Source organism: Oncorhynchus mykiss, chromosome 6, assembly GCF_057628025.1.
Source record: "Oncorhynchus mykiss isolate SJ-2025 chromosome 6, ASM5762802v1, whole genome shotgun sequence".
NCBI lineage: Eukaryota > Metazoa > Chordata > Actinopteri > Salmoniformes > Salmonidae > Oncorhynchus > Oncorhynchus mykiss.
This window is the reverse complement of record NC_143027.1, coordinates 46,762,998-46,781,097: the sequence shown is the minus strand read 5'-3', so window position 1 is coordinate 46,781,097 and position 18,100 is coordinate 46,762,998. Positions and strand designations below refer to the sequence as shown.

At 41.4% G+C, this 18,100-nt stretch overlaps 1 protein-coding gene across 9 annotated transcripts in view; it reads right to left on the bottom strand.

The window, feature by feature from the left end:
* Positions 1-9,937, bottom strand: part of msh3 (mutS homolog 3 (E. coli)) — a 131,409-nt gene extending 121,472 nt beyond the window's left edge. For 5 of the 9 annotated variants that reach the window (XR_016496706.1, XR_016496707.1, XR_016496705.1 and 2 more), the window contains exons 1-7: positions 9,566-9,872; positions 9,200-9,314; positions 6,255-6,586; positions 5,548-5,787; positions 5,285-5,401; positions 4,906-5,023; positions 4,593-4,732 (exon numbers count right to left, since the gene is read on the bottom strand). Coding sequence is in view for 6 of the 9 variants with exons in the window: in XM_021606652.3 (XP_021462327.3) it covers positions 4,593-4,732; positions 4,906-5,023; positions 5,285-5,401; positions 5,548-5,787; positions 6,255-6,586; positions 9,200-9,314; positions 9,566-9,757 (1,254 nt within the window). In the remaining 3 variants the exon portion in view is untranslated. Of the gene's footprint in view, positions 1-4,592; positions 4,733-4,905; positions 5,024-5,284; positions 5,402-5,547; positions 5,788-6,254; positions 6,587-9,199; positions 9,315-9,565 lie in introns of all 9 variants that reach the window. The other 4 variants (XM_036980256.2, XM_090238044.1, XM_090238045.1 and 1 more) reach the window with 3 other exon arrangements.
* Positions 9,938-18,100: the final 8,163 nt, after the last annotated feature.

Here is an 18,100-nt window from a genome sequence, read left to right as displayed (position 1 = left end):
ACTTTAGCCTAATATTATCCACTATTGATAGCGACCCTCAGGAACAACTACACAGACAGAGGAAAGAAAGGTAAATGGAATGGAATAGAAAAACAGAGCCTTTATGCAGAAATGAAAACGGTGGTTTGATTAATTCTGAAAGCTTCCATATTCAGTTCATCAAATGGTAAAATTGGAAGTAATATACACCATCATCATAATATGGAGAATAGTATGATCAAATATACCCTAATTACCCTCAGTGATCATGAAACTGTGCGATGACAAGTGCCAAGTCTTGCGCCAAGTTCAAAGTAATGGTTTAATAAGCTTACTGTACATGTCGCAATTTATTTTTACTATAATTTGTAATTGGCCTTCATAAAATAGTATCCACTATTACTTGACCCTCAATAACAATAACAGGACAGCGTTTACTGAAGAAACAAATAAATTTAGGCTAAGTCAAACAAAGGAATGGAATTCTATGAATGTAAGGAAAGGAAACAAACACTACATTATTAAATATTTATTACTTATGGTCGCTACCGATAGTGGCTAATAATATTTAACTTATAGCCTACAAATTGAAGAAAACTAGGGCTGGGAATTAACAGGGACCTCGCGATACGTATTGCGATTCGAAACTGTGATTTGAGGTTCCAAACATATCGCTCACCATATGTCTGAGCAGAGGGACAAGAGTGAGCCATGAGAAAATAAGTTGTGACCAGTCATGGAAATAAGTGCTGTAAACAAATTGGCTCCCTATTTCTCATCACTGCCTATATAGGCCATACCATTCAAATTCGGCATAATGGCACAGCATTTAATACTTCACTGAGAAAAGGGGCATACCCATCATGTCAAATCTAAATTGTATTTGTCACATGCGCCGAATACAACAGGTGTAGACATTAAAGGAAAACCCTTACTTAGCAAGCCAACAATACAGTTAAGAAAAATACTTTTTTTTTTTTTTATCAATGAAAATAAGAAATAATTAAAACCTCTACAGGATCGGTGGGTCCCCCACGGGACGGTTGAGCTAACGTAGGCTAATGAGATTAGCATAGGTTGACTGGAGTCTGACAATTTTTATGGCTGACACCGCCTGGTATAGAGGTCCTGGATAGCAGGAAGCTTGGCCCCAGTGACGTACTGGGCCGTACGTACTACCCTCTGTAGTGCCTTGCGGTCGGAGGCCGAGCACTTGCCATACCAGGTAGTGATGCAACCAGTCAGGATGCTCTCGATGGTGCAGCTGTAGAACCTTTTGAGGATCTGAGGACACATGCCAAATATTTTCAGTCTCCTGAGGGAGAAAATGATTTGTCGTCATGGTGTGCTTGGACCATGTTAATTTGTTGGTGATGTGGACACCAAGGAACTTGAAGCTCTCAACCTGATCCACTGCAGCCCCATAGATGAGAATGGGGCCATACTCGGTTCTCCTTCTCCTGTAGTCCACAATCATCACCTTTGTCTTGATCACATTGAGGGAGAGGTTGTTGCCCTGGCACCACAAGGCCAGGTCTCTGACCTCCTTCCAAAATGTTGTCTCGTCGTTGTCGGTGATCAGGCCTACCACTGTTGTCTTAGGCAAACTTGATGGTGTTGGAGTCGTGCCTGGCCATGCAATTATGAGTGAACAGGGAGTACAGGAGGGGACCCCATGTTAAGGATCAGCGTGGCGGATGTGTTGTTACCTACCCTCACCACCTGGGGCGGCCCGTCAGAAAGTTTAGTATTCAGTTGCAGAGGGAGGTGTTTAGTCCCAGGGTCCTTAGCTCATTGATGAGCTTTGAGGGCACTATGTTGTTGAACGCTTAGCTGTAGTCAATGAATAGCACAGTTGTCCAGAACAGCTAGTGCTGTCATGCATGTTTCAGTGTTACTTGCCTCGAAGCGAGCATAGAAGTAATTTAGCTTGTCCGTTAGGCTTGTATCACTGGGCAGCTCTCGGCTCTACTACATCCAACAAGCGTTGGAGCCGGTGTTGTATGATTCGATCTTAATCCTATATTGACGCTTTGCCTGTTTGATGGCTCGTTGGAGGGCATAGCGAGATTTCTTATAAAACTTCCAGGTTAGAGTCACGCTCCTTGAAAGTGGCAGCTCTACCCTTCAGCTCAGTGCGGAGGTTGCCTGTAATCCATGGTATCTGGTTGGGGTATGTACGTACAGTCACTGTGGGGATGATTTCCTCGATGTACTTACTGATGAAGCCATTGACTGATGTGGTGTACTCAACGCCATCGGAGGAATCCCGGAACATATTCCAGTCTGTGCTAGCAAAACAGACCTGTAGCTTGTGCTTATGTGACCACTTCCTTACTGAGAGAGAGTCACTGGTACTTCCTGGTTGAGTTTTTTCTTGTAGGTAATCAGGAGGATAGAATTATGGTCAGCTTTGCCAAATGGATGCAGAGGGATAGCTTTGTACGCGTCTCTGTGTGTGGCATAAAGGTGGTCGAGAGTTTTTTTCCTGGTTGCATCTGGTTGCACATTTAACATGCTGACAGAAATGAGGTAAAACAGATTTAAGTTTCCATGCATTAGAGTCCCCGGCCACTAGGAGTGCCGCCTCATGGAGCATTTTCCAGTTTGCTTTTGGCGGTGTACAGCTCATCGAGTGTGGTCTTAGTGCCAGCCTCAGTGGTGCTGGTGGTAGGTAGAAAGCTATGAAAAATTCAGATGAAAAACTCTTGGTAGATCATGTGGTCTACAGCTTATCATTAGAAACCCTACCTCAGGCAAACAAAAACTTGAAACTTCCTTAGATATCGTGCACCAAAAATGCACCGAAAATGGCTGTCAATGATAGCAATAGTCAACAATGAACTTGACAGGGCTTTAAAAAAAATTGAAAAATAAAAGTACACTACCGTTCAAAAGTTTGGGGTCACTTAGAAATGTCCTTGTTTTTGAAAGTACATTTTTTTGTCCCATAAAATAACACCAAATTGATCAGAAATACATTGTAGACATTGTTCATGTTGTAAATGACTATTGTAGCTAGAAACATCTGACTTTTAATGGAATATCTACATAGGCCCATTATCAGCAACCATCACTCCTGTGTTCCAATGGCATGTTGTGTTAGCTAATCCAAACCCTTTTGCAATTATGTTAGCACAGCTAAAAAGTGTTGTTCTGATTAAAGAAGCAATAAAACTGGCCTTTTTTAAACTTGTTGAGTATCTGGAGCATCAGCATTTGTGGGTTCGATTAAAGGCTCAAAATGGCCAGAAACAAAGTGCTTTCTTCTGAAACCTGTTAGTCTATTCTTGTTCTAAGAAATGAAGACTATTCCATGTGAGAAATGGCCAAGAAACTTTAGATGTCGTACAATGCTGTGCTTCCTTCACAGAACAGCGCAAACAGGCTCTAATCAGAATAGAAAGAGTGGGATGCCCCGGTCCACTTGCTCAGTAGTGCACAAGTACATTAGTGTCTAGTTTGAGAAACAGACGCCTCAAAAGTCCTCAACTGGCAACTTCATTAAATAGTACCCGCATAACACCAGTCTCAACGTCAACAGTGAAGAGGCGACTCCGGGTTGCTGGCCTTCTAGGCAGAGTTGAAAGAAAGAAAAAAAGAAGCCATATCTCAAGACTGACCAATAAAAATTAAGATAGGCAAAATAACTGTTCTATCTTGCCAATGCAGTGTGTAACCTGCCAGCTGTATGTTAATCATGTCTTCGTTCAGCCACGACTTGGTGAAATATAAGATATGACAGTTATTGATGTCCAGTTGGTAGGATATACATGCTTTGAGCTTGTCCCAATTTATTTTTGAGCGATTGTACGTTGGCCAGTAGTACGGATGGCAAGGGCAGATTACCCACTTTTCGGCAGATCCTCACAAGGCACTCCAATCTCTTTCCCTGTTATCTTTTCTGTTTCTTTCTCCTGCAAATGACGGGATGAGGGCCTGTTCGGGTGTCTGGAGTAAATCCCTCTCGTCGGACTCATTAAAGAGAAATACTTCATCCAGTTCAAGGTGAGTAATCGCTGTTTTGATTTCCGGAAGCTATTTTCGGCCATAAGAGACAGTAGTAGCAACATTATGTACAAAATAAAAGTTAGAGAAAATGCAAAAAAATAAAAAAACGAACAAAATAGAACGGTTGGTTAAGAGCCCATGAAACGGCAGCAATCCTCTCCAGCGCCATCTTCGAGCATAAAGAATACATGTTGATATGCTTTTCCATTTCCTACCGTGACTGGTTTGACATTAATATCCAGTGATAAGGTAAAATAGATCTAAAACAATTGTTATTTGGCCTATACACATACACAATCACCTTATCCAAACTGATTACGCATTTACCTAGTACGCATTTACCTAGGTCTTATCAATTTAAAAATGACAGTGCATGGAGTATGCTGTTATTTCTATCGTTAAAAAAAAAATGAAGTAAATGCTTTTTCCACTTGGAACCGGTAGGTTTGCGCGACTTTATTCATGGTTTCCGCGTGCATAAAGAATAAGCTTAGAGAGAAAAGTGCGTAAAATGGGGAATGAAGTTCCATTTACGTGCACATAACTCTGGTCTGAATTACCCCACATTGAGCCCATGTGCGTACAATTGAGTGTGTACTCACCACCAGCCCAATGGTTAGTTGTTTTCTGGGTTTATCCCAGGTCTCACTGAGACAGAGCAGGTAGCTCTCTGGAGGATCTGTCACCACATCATCACACTCCCCCTCCTCCACATCAACCAGACTATGCACTGGGTTGACGTCTGATACCCAGGGTCAAGGGTCAATAAGCACACTATAGTGGGCTGAAGTCATCACACACAGGAGGACACTACTGCAGCTGTGCGCAGTTGACTACTCTTATGCCCGGTCCATAAATACACCTGTATGGATATGGTGAATAACACAACACACACACCAGCATATGTAAGGATACCCTCCCCCACCAGTGTAGACTTTGTGTAGAGAGCGCTGAGTTGGCGGGTGAACAAAGTGTTCTTATTGGCTCCGGAGGCCTTAATGGCCGACGTCTCTGTCTGCTTCACCACGCCCACCTGAGGTGAGAACCAATCACAGTCAATCAAACGTAAATCAGACACACTAACATCTGTCATCACTGACAAATAATTATGTTGCTTCCTAAATTAATAATTAATCTGTGGCAGACAATAACATCACACATAAACAAAGTCTATGGTGACATTTAACAGTTGTATGCCTAAAACATTTCACATTGCATTACTTAAAATACTCGATAATGAGTTGCAACAGTAATGGGCCTGACTGGAGAACCTTGAATCTGCCCTGTTCCACACCTTGTAGCCCTGGGAGACAAGGCGTCGTACGTGAACAAACAAGCGGTGTGTGGGAATGCTACACGTCATGAAGTTATGGTCCAGGTGACAGAAGATGTTCAGCTGCTTCGCTGCTTTCTACACACACACAAACCAGTGACAGATGTTTAGCTCCCTTGCTGCGATCTACATACACACATTGATTAACACACATCAGAAAGTTATAGTCCAGGTGACAGAAGATGTTCAGCTTCTTCGCCGCTCTACACACACACGCCTCTCACCTCTGCGTCCTCTCCAAAGAACCTGTACTTGTATCCACACTCCACAGCCAATAGAGCGTCTTTATGTTGCTCTTTAATCTGCAGGTACTGCTGCTCCAGAGGAGTGTACCCACTCTTAGAGATCCCACAGGGGGCACTGGTCACAGAGACTTCACCCCCTACTCCTGGAGGAGTCTTCATTACACCCCCCCTTCTTCTTCTTCCTTCTCCTGGCTTGGCAAACTGAATGAGGCTGAGAGCCTAGGAAGGATCACAACAATAAAGTTTCCATTTAAAGCTGCAATATGTAACTTTTTGGGTGACATGACCAAATTCACATAGAAATGTGTTATAGATGTGGCATTCTCATTGAAAGCAAGTAAGAAGCGTTAGATCTGTTATATATGTGTACTATTGCTATGCTTCCTGTTCTTAAGTTTAATTTTTGCATCTTTTACTTTTGGTTTTGTACAGCAGCTTCAAACAGCTGAAAATACAATATTTTTGGTTATGGAGAACATACTTCACAGCAGTGTAGATGGTACAATGACTCTTTACACTATACTTGCTTCTTTTGCCACAAACTGAAATTAAGCAAACTATTCAAATTTTAGCAACTAGTTAATGCCGGAGCGATTTTTACATAGTGCAACTTTAACATACAGTTTCAAACTCACAGAATACAATTAATTAGGAGAAAATCAAAGAGAAAGGTGATGATCTCCTACCTGTTTTTTGGATGATGGCTCTGGACTCCGCCACTCCTCTTCTTCGCTTTTCTGTCTCTCTTTATCACCAGTCATTTCTCTGTGGGCCACAGCCTCCCTACCTCCTACATCCCCAGGCCCATGACCTCCATGAGCACACCCATCGCCTACATCACCAGGCCTACCACCTGCATCCTCAGGCCCACCATCTGCATCCTCAGACCCGCCACCCGCATTCCCGGGCCCAAGAGGGCCTCTGCCTTGGGGCTCACTAGGACAGACGAAGCCCTTCAGTCTCTCCAGGGTGGAAGAGGAGAGGCTGCCTGCCCCTCGAGAGGAGGGGGCCCTGATTTCTGATAGGAAAAAGGGATAAGAGTTTAAATGAAAACTGGTAGTGGCTGTGTAAACAAACCCAAAGTGTGGATTGCAGGCAAATTGAATTATTTCAAAGTAAGTACATATTTATACACTCTCCTTCAAGGTAAATCATTTTCTGATTTGGATCAACATTTTCAGGGGGGTGCCTACTCTAATTCTGAGTGTGGACTAGACAAGCCTCCACTCTCTAATTTGAATCTTCCAAAATAGTTAACAGCTCCTTTACATGTCAGAATGTTGAATAAACTTAATTTGAAGTTAGTCTACCTAGTGTCCACTGATTTCATCCTTATATTGTTGGAAATCTGAAATAAAATATCCACAGGAAAGTATTATTAATCGCACTTCAAAATTAGTGTTTCTGTGCGTGGCTCTCACAGCTTGTTCGTTAATCATGTGCACACGCAAGTACATGCACGGATACACGTGCACAACGTAAGTACATGCACACGATGCACGCATACCTACCAAGCTCTTGTAGGTGTTTATATGGTTTTGCCCATGTGCCAGGAGATTGAAATCTCAACGGCAGTACCAGTGTTTTGAAATGTCGGTTTATAATACTTTCCTGTGGATAGTTTGTATAAGGACTAGAGGTCGACCGATAATGATTTTTCAACGCAGATACCGATTATTGGAGGACCAAAAAAGACGATACCGATTAAAATCGGCCAATTTTTTTTATTTGTTAAAAAAAAACATTTTTTTTTAAAGATTTTACCTTTATTTAACTAGGCAAGTCAGTTAAGAACAAATTCTTAATTTCAATGATGGCCTAGGAACAGTGGGTTAATTGCCTGTTCAGGGGCAGAACGACAGATTTGTACCTTGTCAGCTCGGGGGTTTGAACTTGCAACCTTCCGTGGGGCGACGCACAATTGGCCTAGCGTCGTCCGGGTTAGGGAGGGTTTGGCCGGTAAGGGAAATCCTTGTCTCATCGCGCACCAGTGACTACTGTGGCGAGCCGGGCGCAGTGCGCGCTAACCAAGGTTGCCAGGTGCACGGTGTTTCCTCCGACACATTGGTGCGGCTGGCTTCCGGGTTGGATGGCGCTGTGTTAAGAAGCAGTACGCCCGTACGGGAGTTGTAGCGATGAGGCAAGATAGTAGCTACTAAACAATTGGATACCACGAAATTGGGGAGAATAAGGGGTAAAAAATGTAAAAATAAATAAAATATGAATCTCTCAAGAAATAAGTATCTCACTGTTGCCGCCTGTTATAGACCACCCTCAGCTCCCAGCAGTGCCCTGGACACCATATGTGAATTGATTGCCCCGTATCTATCTTCAGAGTTCGTTCTGTTAGGTGACCTAAACTGGGACATGCTAAACACCCCGGCCGTCCTACAATCTAAGCTAGATGCCCTCAATCTCACACAAATCAAGGTACCCACCAGGTACAACCCTAAATCCGTAAACATGGGCACCCTCATAGATATTATCCTGACCAACCTGCCCTCCAAATACACCTCTGCTGTTTTCAATCAGGATCTCAGCAATCACTGCCTTATTGCCTGCATCCGCTATGGGTCTGTGGTCAAAGACCACCACTCATCACTGTCAAACGCTCCCTAAAACAGTTCTGTGATCAGGCCTTTCTAATCAACCTGGCCCAGGTATCCTAGAAGGATATTGACCTCATCCCGTCAGTAGAGGACGCCTGGTCATTCTTTAAAAGTAATTTCCTCACCACCTTAAAAAAGCATGCCCCTTTCAAGAAATGTAGAACTAAGAACAGATATTTCCCCTGGTTCACTCCAGACCCGACTGCCCTCGACCAGCACAAAAACATCCTGTGGCCGACTGCACTAGCATCGAATAGTCCCCGCGATATGCAACTTTTCAGGGAAGTCAGGAACCAATACACACAGTCGGTCAGGAAAGCAAAGACTAGCTTTCTCAAACAGAAATTTGCAACCTGTAGCTCTAACTCCAAAAGGTTTTGGGACACTAAAGTCCATGGAGAATAAGAGCACCTCCTCCCAGCTGCCCACAGCACTTTAGAAAGAGAGGGTCCAGATTGTCTAGCCAAGCTGATTTGTACGCGTCCAGGTTCTGCAGCTCTTTCAGAACATCTGCTATCTGGTTTTGGGTGAAGGAGAAGCTGGGGAGGCTTGGGCAAGTAGCTGCGGCGCTAAATATAATTTTTTTCTATTGTGTTATTGAATGTATGTTTGTTTATTACATGTGTAATGCTGTGTTTTTGTCGCACTGCTTTGCTTTATCTTGGCCAGGTCGCAGTTGTAAATGAGAACTTGTTCTCAACTGGACTACCTAGTTAAGTAAAAGTGAAATAAAATATTAAAAAATAAAAACATTCCAAGTAATTATATTGCTTTGTTTCAGACTGAGACCTTGCTATCAAGTCTGATGTATTATGGTGCTTTCAAGACAACTCTGAAATCGGAACCTCTGATAAACGTATGCAAAGGAAAAAAAAGCGTGAAGCTTCCTATTGGTTGATTTTGATACTTTCCAAGTGGGGAAACTCAGTGCTCATCTTTCTCAACGAGTTTCCAAGTCAGAAATGTCAGCGTCTCCGGGTTCCGAGTTGTCTTGAACGCGGCATTTGGCTAGGGGTGCTCACCATCGACACGCCAGGATATGACCTCACAGTTCATGTCCTCCTTTTCCTGTCCATTATGGGCCAATTTGGCTCGTTTCAATAATGACCCACCATTATTATTCGGAGAATGCTTATGCTGCACAATACAGAGAACACAGAAGAGGGAAATAAAATACAACTTAATTCATAGTGTGCAACACAATACCATTGATATAGATGTGTGTGTGAGAGCGAACAAGTAACGTTAGCTAACAACAATAGTTACATGCAAAGTATAAAGCCATTGCTTTCTCAACTCTGTCATGCACTTTGGTTGAGCTATGTCTGAGTTAAATTCTTTATTTGTATACAGTTACACAATAACATTCGCACTGTCTGTGTCCTTACCTTTCCTCTAGGTCCTGGTTTCAGCCCAGCGCATAGCTCAACAGAGTTACCGATAATACCGGATTGAACGTTTCTGTCAGGGGCACTGCTGCTCAACCCGCCGAAATAGCTACTTATAGATGTCTGTGTAGTGCAGGACTTCTTGATTGATTTAGGCATTTTCACAGATAATTTGCGAATATAAAGTCTCATGCATAACGAAAAATTAATTGCATGCTTTGTTTCAGCTTTGATATTTGCGAATACGCGGGTCTCTTCCTCGCTTCTTCTTCTTTAAATTTGTAATTGCGGATGGCAATCAACTAAAAAGTGTATACAGCGCCACATATCGCCCACTGTTAAGGAGTGCGAATTCAGTACACTTTGTGAGACGAAAAAGGGAAGAAAAATTGCCCCAAGAGGCTGCTGGGTGCACCTGATAAGCCACCAATCACCCCTTTAAAAGGTGGAAACATCTTACCAATCACACAATTCATATGGTATCCCACTGGTGACGCCTCGTGTGTGTACCACACACTTATTTTCCACCATAATTTGCAAATAAATTTATTAAAAATCCTACAATGTGATTTTCTGGATTTTTTTTCTCATTTTGTCTGTCATAGTTGAAGTGTACCTATGATGAAAATTATAGACCTCTCATCATTTTAAGTGGGAGAACTTGCACAATTGGTGGCTGACTAAATACTTTTTTGCCCCACTGTACATGAAGTCATAAAATCTATACATGACGTCATAAAATCAAGTGCATCGAAACAATCTAAAATCAAAGGACCAGGTAAAATAGGACAGATAAAAAGAGGGGTGGGGGGGGTGGGAAGAGGATACAAACACGGGTAGGGTTTGGTTTAAGGTGGTAGGCTACCCTGTTTAGGGTTATGTTTTGGTTTAAGGTGGTAGGGTTGGGAATAAGAGCTAAGGACCCCGGCACCCATTGTGGAATGGAGGGAGACAAGGAGACCAGCAGAGGAGGGGCGGGAGGGAGCATAGATCGGGAGAAGATCAGAGAGGTAGGTGGGTGCCAGGTTGTGGAGGGCTTTGTAGGTGAGAAGGAGTATTTTAAAGTTAATACAGTTGCACATGGAGCCAGGATTGATTTGTTCAGTTGTTCTGGTGCTGGTGTGGATTCTGGCTGCGGAGTTCAGAACCAGTTGGAAGTCTGTTGATGAGGTCGGTGGGGATCTGGTGAGGAGAGTGTTACACTAGTCTAGTCAGGAAGTAACCAAGGCATGGATGAGGGTTTCAGTGATGGAGTGTGACAGTGAGGGGTGGAGCCTGGAGATTTCTGAAGCACCAATATCTTTCAGCACCAGAATCACATCTCTATAATCACCATTGGAGCACTCCACAATAATATCACAATCTTCAGCGCTAAAGCCCATACAATGATCTTATCACCAATATATAGTTACTAGCTTTTACTTTAAATTAGAAACAGCAATACATACAAAGGTTTAGGAAGGCGTGCCCATGGAGAAGGAGAGCTGATCCCGGCTGGAGGTCATACTTTTACCATACTTACGATTCAACTACCATTACTGGAAGTTTGGTGTAAGTCACCTTCACTTCTCTTGTCCTCTCAAGGCAGGCCAACCTTTACAAATAATGGGAAACTTCTGACCACCGGGAAACACTGGAAATGTATAGGGAAAACCCCACCCACCAATAATGAGATGCACCTTGGCGCAATCACAGTTAGTCACACCAATAAAATGTGGGTTATTCTGTAATATTTATTTGGAGAATAATTTAAAAGTGATTTGTTTCATTACATAAAGCAATTTGTTTTCCAACATATTTAGAAAGAGGTTAAGCTACACATGACTAAGTCGTGTGACTAAGTCGCTTAAAAGTGTCAGCTTAATGGTGTGTATTATATATTATTAAATAATATTATATGTGGACTATAATATCTTTAGAATATTGATACAGTCATGGGTCACTTGCATTATTGTGTGTTTATAACCTACTGTGTCTGGCCTGTTAGTCAGTTGAATATCTGCTTAAATAGTGAAAAAACATGGTGTGCTCGCCTTAGCTCTGTCACGGTAGAATTGTATCCCGTGGCGCGGGAGCAAGAGCACCCAATGTCTTGTACAGTGGTTCCTCCTTTAAAAGTTGCGACCTTACACAGACTTTACACAGCGAGATTTAGAGGTATCCAGGTATCCGGCTTCATTGCTCCAGACCACCACAAGGGGGAGTTAGAGCACTCATTATGCATTTGGTTCCCAAGGTTTTCATATGACCGAGTGGTTCCAATGACGAATTTGACACGAGCCATCGTCGCTGGTGACTTTCTTCAGCAAAGGAGGCTGACAAAACATTACGAGTGAAGCAAATGTAAGTAATTATAATGTCATAATGAGTCAAGCAAAAAATGTACAATTGAGAGGAATATGTTAGTTAATGTAGAGACAAACGATTGTGCATATTCTTTTGTCATAAAGTTAATTTACGAAAATCGCTATTTAGCAAGTTCGCTGACTAGCTAGCATTAGCCAGCTAGCTAGCTAGTGTTATGAGTATGAAATTGTCATTTGTGTTGTTTAATGTTTTAGAGACCCCTAAGAAAACCAGAAAACCGGGCTGTCGTCTTGTGAAACAGTGGATGTAAAGAATGTAGCTAAAGCATTTACTGCAAATTGAATGTACAATTGTGTTAGCTTGCCTTGCTTATATTTTCCATGCAATACAGCTGAAGTAACATAGCTAGCTAACTATTTATTTGCTTATTGTGTAGTGGAGGATAAAAATAACTTTATGCCTATGGAATTGTAGGCAATGGACCCTAAAACGTTTGGTATGAATATTAGTTCAGAACCTATGAACCTCACCTATGATAGTTGTTGTATCGACTTCAAGTATGAATAGCATTAATGAAGCCTATGGATTGTGTAGAATATAATAACTTTATTGTGCCAAGGATGCAAGTCCTATATACATGTACTGTAGTTATTACCACGCATGAGATCCCCACATTGTAGCCTGTACATTGAATATATTCACTGATCATGTACTCTTCCATAGCAAATAAAGGTGTGGTTCGGCGCACCTCAAGTGACCTCTCACCTATGATCATGCTGTGCTCTCTGTGTCAGCCAGTTCAGATGCAGGAGGGGTTCCCCAACACAGCTGATATAACTGTGTGTGTAGTCTCACCTGGTGTCCACACTAAGTGGAGTACTTTATCCTGAAAAACAGACACATGAGGACAAACAATAGAAGATAATGTCATTATTTGACTTTTACATTACCAGATCACAAATAAATACATAAGTAACACTTGAAGCTTGATGATGACTTGATCATTTGAATACACCAGCAACAGCTGGTGAGGTGTCAGGTTCGCCTCTGTACTTAAAGGGAGATTATTCGAACTCTGTGAAATGCTGCAGATCTGCCCACAGATGAGTTAGGAACACATATCCCACACAGAAGAGGTGGATAGAATTCGACAGGTCAAGGTAGCCTTCTTCCTCCAAACTGCAGCAAATTGTAGTACTGACATGTCACAGCACTCCAAACATCTCCCCATAAGCGTTCCACTCTTAATAACAGAGAAATAAAAGGTTTTGTGGGGGGAGGAACCTGGTCCTGTGGTCTTCCTTCATGAATAGTGAACACTGAGGTGGGCCCGAGGTTATAGAAATGCAAGTTGTGTGTGCCTCTGTGAGTGGTTACTGACTGACGCAGACACCTATCAGAGTGTACCTGAAACATCTAAATATAGAGGGCTATGTGTCTCACCACTTGGTTATTGCAAGGCTAACCCCCAGTGAAATCAAGACATGTCAGCAACAGGGGCTTGATAGTCCAGTGAAAATGGCTGAGTGTTTATGTGGTATAAATCTGAAAATTAGCAGCTGACATCTTAAGGGTTTTTTAATTAATGCCTGTGAGACAGGTTCCATATAGAACAAGACAGGCAGAGATGGAGAAAAAGAACACAGAACAGCTTAATTACCTCTGGTTATGGACACTTTTGCCAGCAATAAAGCTTCCACGGCCTGTTCCTCGGACAGTGAACATCTGGCAAAATCTACATTTTAGACCCCTTGATCAGCTCGCACTCTGCAGTAAAGAAGATATCTTATTTTTTTTTAGATATGAAAACAATAACTGAGATATGACCATTCAATCTAAAGCGGCAGATGTCGCGGATACGTCAATAAAGAAAGCTTAACACCAGACTGGTATTGTGGTTGTTCATTATTTGATGGGAAATATGTATAGAAAATAATATACTTACCTTCCTTGAAAATCCATCTATACCGCCAAAGATGACAATGTTGTATCTTGAAAAAAAAGCATTGGAATTAAAAGTTAAATGTTTAACCTATTAACCAGGGGAACAGGAACAGAGTATTTTTGCAGAGCAATGCACTGAAACTAGATCATTCTGGCAATGATATCTGCACCATCTACACGCCGCAAAGACTCCCTAACTCTTTGCTATTGTACACGATGGCTTATTTCTTGAAGACTTCCTTTGACCATTCTAAAGCCCGCGTGGGGCATCCTTGCCTTAATGGCCCTGACTTTCTGGTCTAACCCTTCATCTAACGTATCAGAATAGCATTCCCTGACAGACAAATAGTATTCTTTCATCCTTCTGTAAAAAAAAGCTAACCGTTACACTGTCATGAAATATGATTATATATCGACTTTGAAACAAATAGGACATGGCCTGCCAAAGAGTTGCCATGAAAGAAAGTTAGATGAATTCAACTGAAAATGGCAAGAACAGGCGTTCATAGCTAAATGTTTTTGGTTATCTTGAGAATAATAATTGCATGATTTATCATTCAACAGTATGTATAGTATGTATCTATGTAATATAGTAGAATTAATGAACCGACACTGAATCGTAGGAGCTATGTAAAAGTTGGAAGGCAGAACGCCCAGTGCTGCTTACCTGAGATGCCATCACCACACAGTCCTTCGTAGGTGTCCGCTATGACTTCCTTTGTGTCGAAAAGAAAGGCTGAACAGTATGTATTGGTTGTAGCCAAACTGACAATCAAAATTAAATTGTAGTTTTGTTTTCAAATACATTTTTTTTTCTCAAAATATTTTTGGGGAATGAAATGCATAAAGTTTTGGACTCTATTACAAAATATTTGATTGCAAAAAAAATGTTTACTTTCAAGCCTCGTTTTTGCTTTCAGAACTATTATTTTTGATTGAACATTTAAAAAAAGTTTTGCTCTCGAGAAAAATACACAAATGTACCATAGCATGTAACAATTTGCCTGTGAATAAACAGACCTTCATACAGACACCTGCACCCTGTCCGATATAGAGATTAAATGTATTACATTTTGAGTTTGCATCCCAATAGAAAATGTTATATGTATCACAGAGGACAGAAATATAACAAAACCGCTTGACATGGAAACACCAGACTTTCGACATAAAAAAAAGAAAAGTTGAGTAATTATGAAAAATATAATTAACATTTCACCCATGAAGCCACTAAAGAGCGATTTGGTCATTTGACTGCAGAAAAGGGTTACCACCACTGCATCATGTACGGCAGGTAGCCTGGTGGTTAGAGTGTTGGGCCATTAACCAAAAAGTTGCTGGATCAAATCACCGAGCTGACAAGGTAAAAATCGGTTGTTCTGCCCCTGAGCAAGGCAGTTAACCCATTGCTTGCTTATGACAGCCCCCCACACCTCTCTGATTCAGAGGAGTTGGGTTAAATGTGGAAGACACATTTCAGTTGAATGCATTTAGTTAAACAAGTGACTAGGTATCTCCCCCTTCCCTTTGGATGTGGTAACAGAGTTTGTATATGTGATCACTGCAGGATTTGAACAAGAAGATTTCCAAATATAGCTGTGAGCAGCAATGAACGGATGACAGAAATGAATGAACGGTTCACAGGATGACAGAAAGGATGCAAGATCAGTTGGATAACTAAGCTAACACTATTATGTACAGTGATGGAAAAAGTACCCAATTGCCATACTTGAGTAAAAGTAAAGATACCTTAATAGAAAATTATGCAAGTAAAAGTGAAAGTCACTCACTAAAATACTACTTGAGTAAATGTCTAAAAGTAAACACAGAAAAAAAAGAAATGTCCTCTCACTGTCAACTGTGTTTATTTTCAGCAAACTTAACGTGTAAATATTTGTATGAACACAACAAGATTCAACAACTGAGACATAAACTGAACAAGTTCCACAGACATGTGACTAACATAAATGGAATAATGTGTCCCTGCCTGAACAAAGGGGGGGTCAAAATCCAAATTAACAGTCAGTATCTGGTGTGGCCACCAGCTGCATTAAGTACTGCAGTGCATCTCCTCCTCATGGACTGCACCAGATTTGCCAGTTCTTGCTGTGAGATGTTCCCCCAATCTTCCACCAAGGCACCTGCAAGTTCCCAGACATTTCTGGGGGGAATGGCCCTAGCCCTCACCCTCCCATCCAACAGGTCCCAGACATGCTCAATGGGATTGAGATCCGGGCTCTTTGCTGGCCATGGCAGAACACTGACATTCCCGTCTTGCAGCAAATCATGCACAGAACGAGCAGTATGGCTGGTGGCATTGCCATGCTGGAGGGTCATGTCAGGATGAGCCTGCAGGAAGGGTACCACATGAGGGATGAGGATGTCTTCCCTATAATGCACAGCGTTGTGATTGCCTGCAATGACAAAAAGCTCAGTCCAATGATGCTGTGACACACCGCCCCAGACCATGACAGACCCTCCACCTCCAAATCGATCCCGCTCCAGAGTACAGGCCTCGTGTAAATGCTCATTCCTTCGACGATAAACGCGAATCTGACCATCACCTCTTGTGAAACAAAACCGTAAGTTTTCAGAACCGTAAGTTGTCAGTCCTGTCTGGTCCAGCGATGGTGGGTTTGTTCCCATAGGCGACGTTGTTGCCGGTGATGTCTGGTGAGGACCTGCCTTTACAACAGGGCATCTTTCTTTTGGTCTTTTTCAGAGTCAGTAGAAAGGCCTCTTTAGTGTCCTAAGTTTTCATTAAAGTGACCTTAGTTGCCTACCGTCTGTAAGCTGTTAGTGTCTTAACGACCGTTCCACAGGTGCATTTTCATTCATTGTTAATGGGTCATTGAGCAAGCATGGGAAACAGTGTTTAAACTCTTTACAATGAAGATCTGTGAAGTTATTTTGATTTTTACAAATTATCTTTGAAAGACAGGGTCCTGAAAAAGGGATATTTCTTTTTTTGCTGAGTTTAAGTATAAAAAGTAAATGGAATTGCTAAAATATACTTAAGTATCAAAAGTAAAAGTATTAATAATTTCAAATTCCTTATATTATGCAAATTAGACGACAATTTTTATACTTTTTTTTTTAACGGTTAGCCAGGGGCCCCCTCCAACACTCAGACGTTAATTTACAAATGAAGCATTTGTGTTTAGTTAGTCCGCCATATCAGAGGCAGTAGGGATGACCAGGGATGTTCTCTTGATAGGAGTGTGAATTGGAATATTTTCCTGTCAAAATGTAAAGGGTACTTTTGGCTGTCAGGGACAATGTATGGAGTAAAAAGTACATTGTTTTCTTTAGGAATGTAGTGAAGTAAAAGTTGTCAAAAAATATAAATAGTAAAGTATGGTACAAATCCCCCCAAAAATGACTTAAGTAGTACTTTAAAGTATCTTTACTTAAGTACTTTACACCACTGATCATGTAGGAACTCTTCCTTTATGTGAAATCAGTGAAAGCACCACAAGGATGACACAAGTGAAATTTAGTCTAGTGCTGTAGGTTGAATGCAGCCAGTAATCATTCTTAAAGTTGTTACTTAAATATTATAATTCAGACAATAATAATAGGTTTCACAGCTTTGCTGCGAACCCCTAATAAGAAAATAACCCCCAAAAGACACCAGAAAGGTCCCTTTCTCTAGCCAGCATCAATTCTGTCGCTATTGCCCTTTTGTTTTCGGGGCGGCAGGTAGCTTAGTGGTTAAAGCGTTGGGCCAGTAACCAAAAAATTGGTGGATCGAATCCCTGAGCTGACAAGGTAAAAAAAATCTGTCATTCTGCCCCTGAACAAGGCAGTTAGTTAACCTGCTGTTCCTAGGCCATCATTGTAAAGAAGTATTTGTTCTTAACTGACTTGCCTAATTAAAATAAATTATGCAACGAGAGGTGTGTCATAAAATACAACATATGGAAATGTTTGTGATCAAGACAGGCTACATGGCTTGTGCTTTTGTGGAACACTGAGATGTATAAGAAAGCATTCAAAGTTTGAAACACGATAACACATAAATGAAAACGCAGAGTTAAGCTAGCTATATTTTCACCTCTCAAGATAAAACATTTACAGTTTAACATCACAGCTTTTATAAGTGTTATTTTAAACAGTTAAATGTTATTTTACAAACTGTTCTGTATGGCCATGGTATTACTGTGGATTGAACTATACTGTTACTAAATTTAAACTTCCTGTACATCAAACCTTAATGACACATGTTAATAATAAACAAAATGTAAGGATATACATACATTTATTGGTATATAAATCAATATTGCG